The sequence below is a fragment of the Pyxicephalus adspersus genome, chromosome 6, assembly GCF_032062135.1.
Source record: "Pyxicephalus adspersus chromosome 6, UCB_Pads_2.0, whole genome shotgun sequence".
Lineage (NCBI taxonomy): Eukaryota > Metazoa > Chordata > Amphibia > Anura > Pyxicephalidae > Pyxicephalus > Pyxicephalus adspersus.
Genome location: NC_092863.1, coordinates 76853875 through 76854640, shown reverse-complemented (window position 1 = coordinate 76854640; position 766 = coordinate 76853875). Strand labels below are relative to the sequence as shown.

Here is a 766-nt window from a genome sequence, read left to right as displayed (position 1 = left end):
CCCCCATTAGCCCCCTTAGCTCTAGGCATTGCCCCCAATACCCCCCTCTGCCCCAGGCAGGGTACAATGCTACCAGACATGAGGCTGCCATTCTCTGTCACTAACAGATCGCTAGAATCCATGCAGCATCCCCTCCAGCCCTGAGCCCCACTATACCCGGCACTGTGTGGCAGAGGAGCTCAGACCTCCCCGGGCCGTACAAGCAGAGCACAGGCCGGGCTGATAACGCAGACACACGCCGGACCTTTCCCCAGCACGCAGCTTCGTCTTCCCACAGCTCCCAGGCAATAGGAAACCGACCCCAAACACAGCCAGCGGAGCCCCGACCACTCCTCACCTTCCGCAGCCTGCAGGCGGGCGTGTATAGGCAGCACAGCGGGTTAAAAGGCCTCCGAGAAGCCGCAACACCGGGCACGCACACACGCGGGGAGCAAGATGGAAGCCAAGAGGGAGGGCCGGACGTGACGCACACCATGTGACCTGCGCCGCTCCACACGTGTTTGGGGCTCCTGGGAAGTGTCGCCGAAAGTGGCTTCGCCATGTGCTTGGTTGGAAACAGCTAGATACAATACCTTAAAATAAATGTATAGCATTCCAGGCACTTTTCTCTCAATCTGGGCCCTGGAGGAGGTTCAGGCCCTTGGCAATTGTCCAGTTTGCCATTACCTGGCCCTGGATGCTGATATCTACAAAATACAGCCACTAAAAATATTCCAATAGATCTATCCAATTTAGTAAAATTATTTTGCTTTTCTTTTTCTTTTTT

At 55.4% G+C, this 766-nt stretch overlaps 1 protein-coding gene across 1 annotated transcript in view; it reads right to left on the bottom strand.

Annotated features, from left to right (window-relative positions):
- The window catches only part of BTF3 (basic transcription factor 3), a 6836-nt gene extending 6349 nt beyond the window's left edge, over nt 1–487 (bottom strand). Inside the window, exon 1 of the mRNA XM_072416253.1 lies at nt 338–487. Within this exon, the coding sequence (XP_072272354.1) occupies nt 338–475 (138 nt within the window). The 5' untranslated portion in view covers nt 476–487. The remainder of the gene's footprint in view (nt 1–337) is intronic.
- Between the last annotated feature and the right edge of the window lie 279 nt (nt 488–766).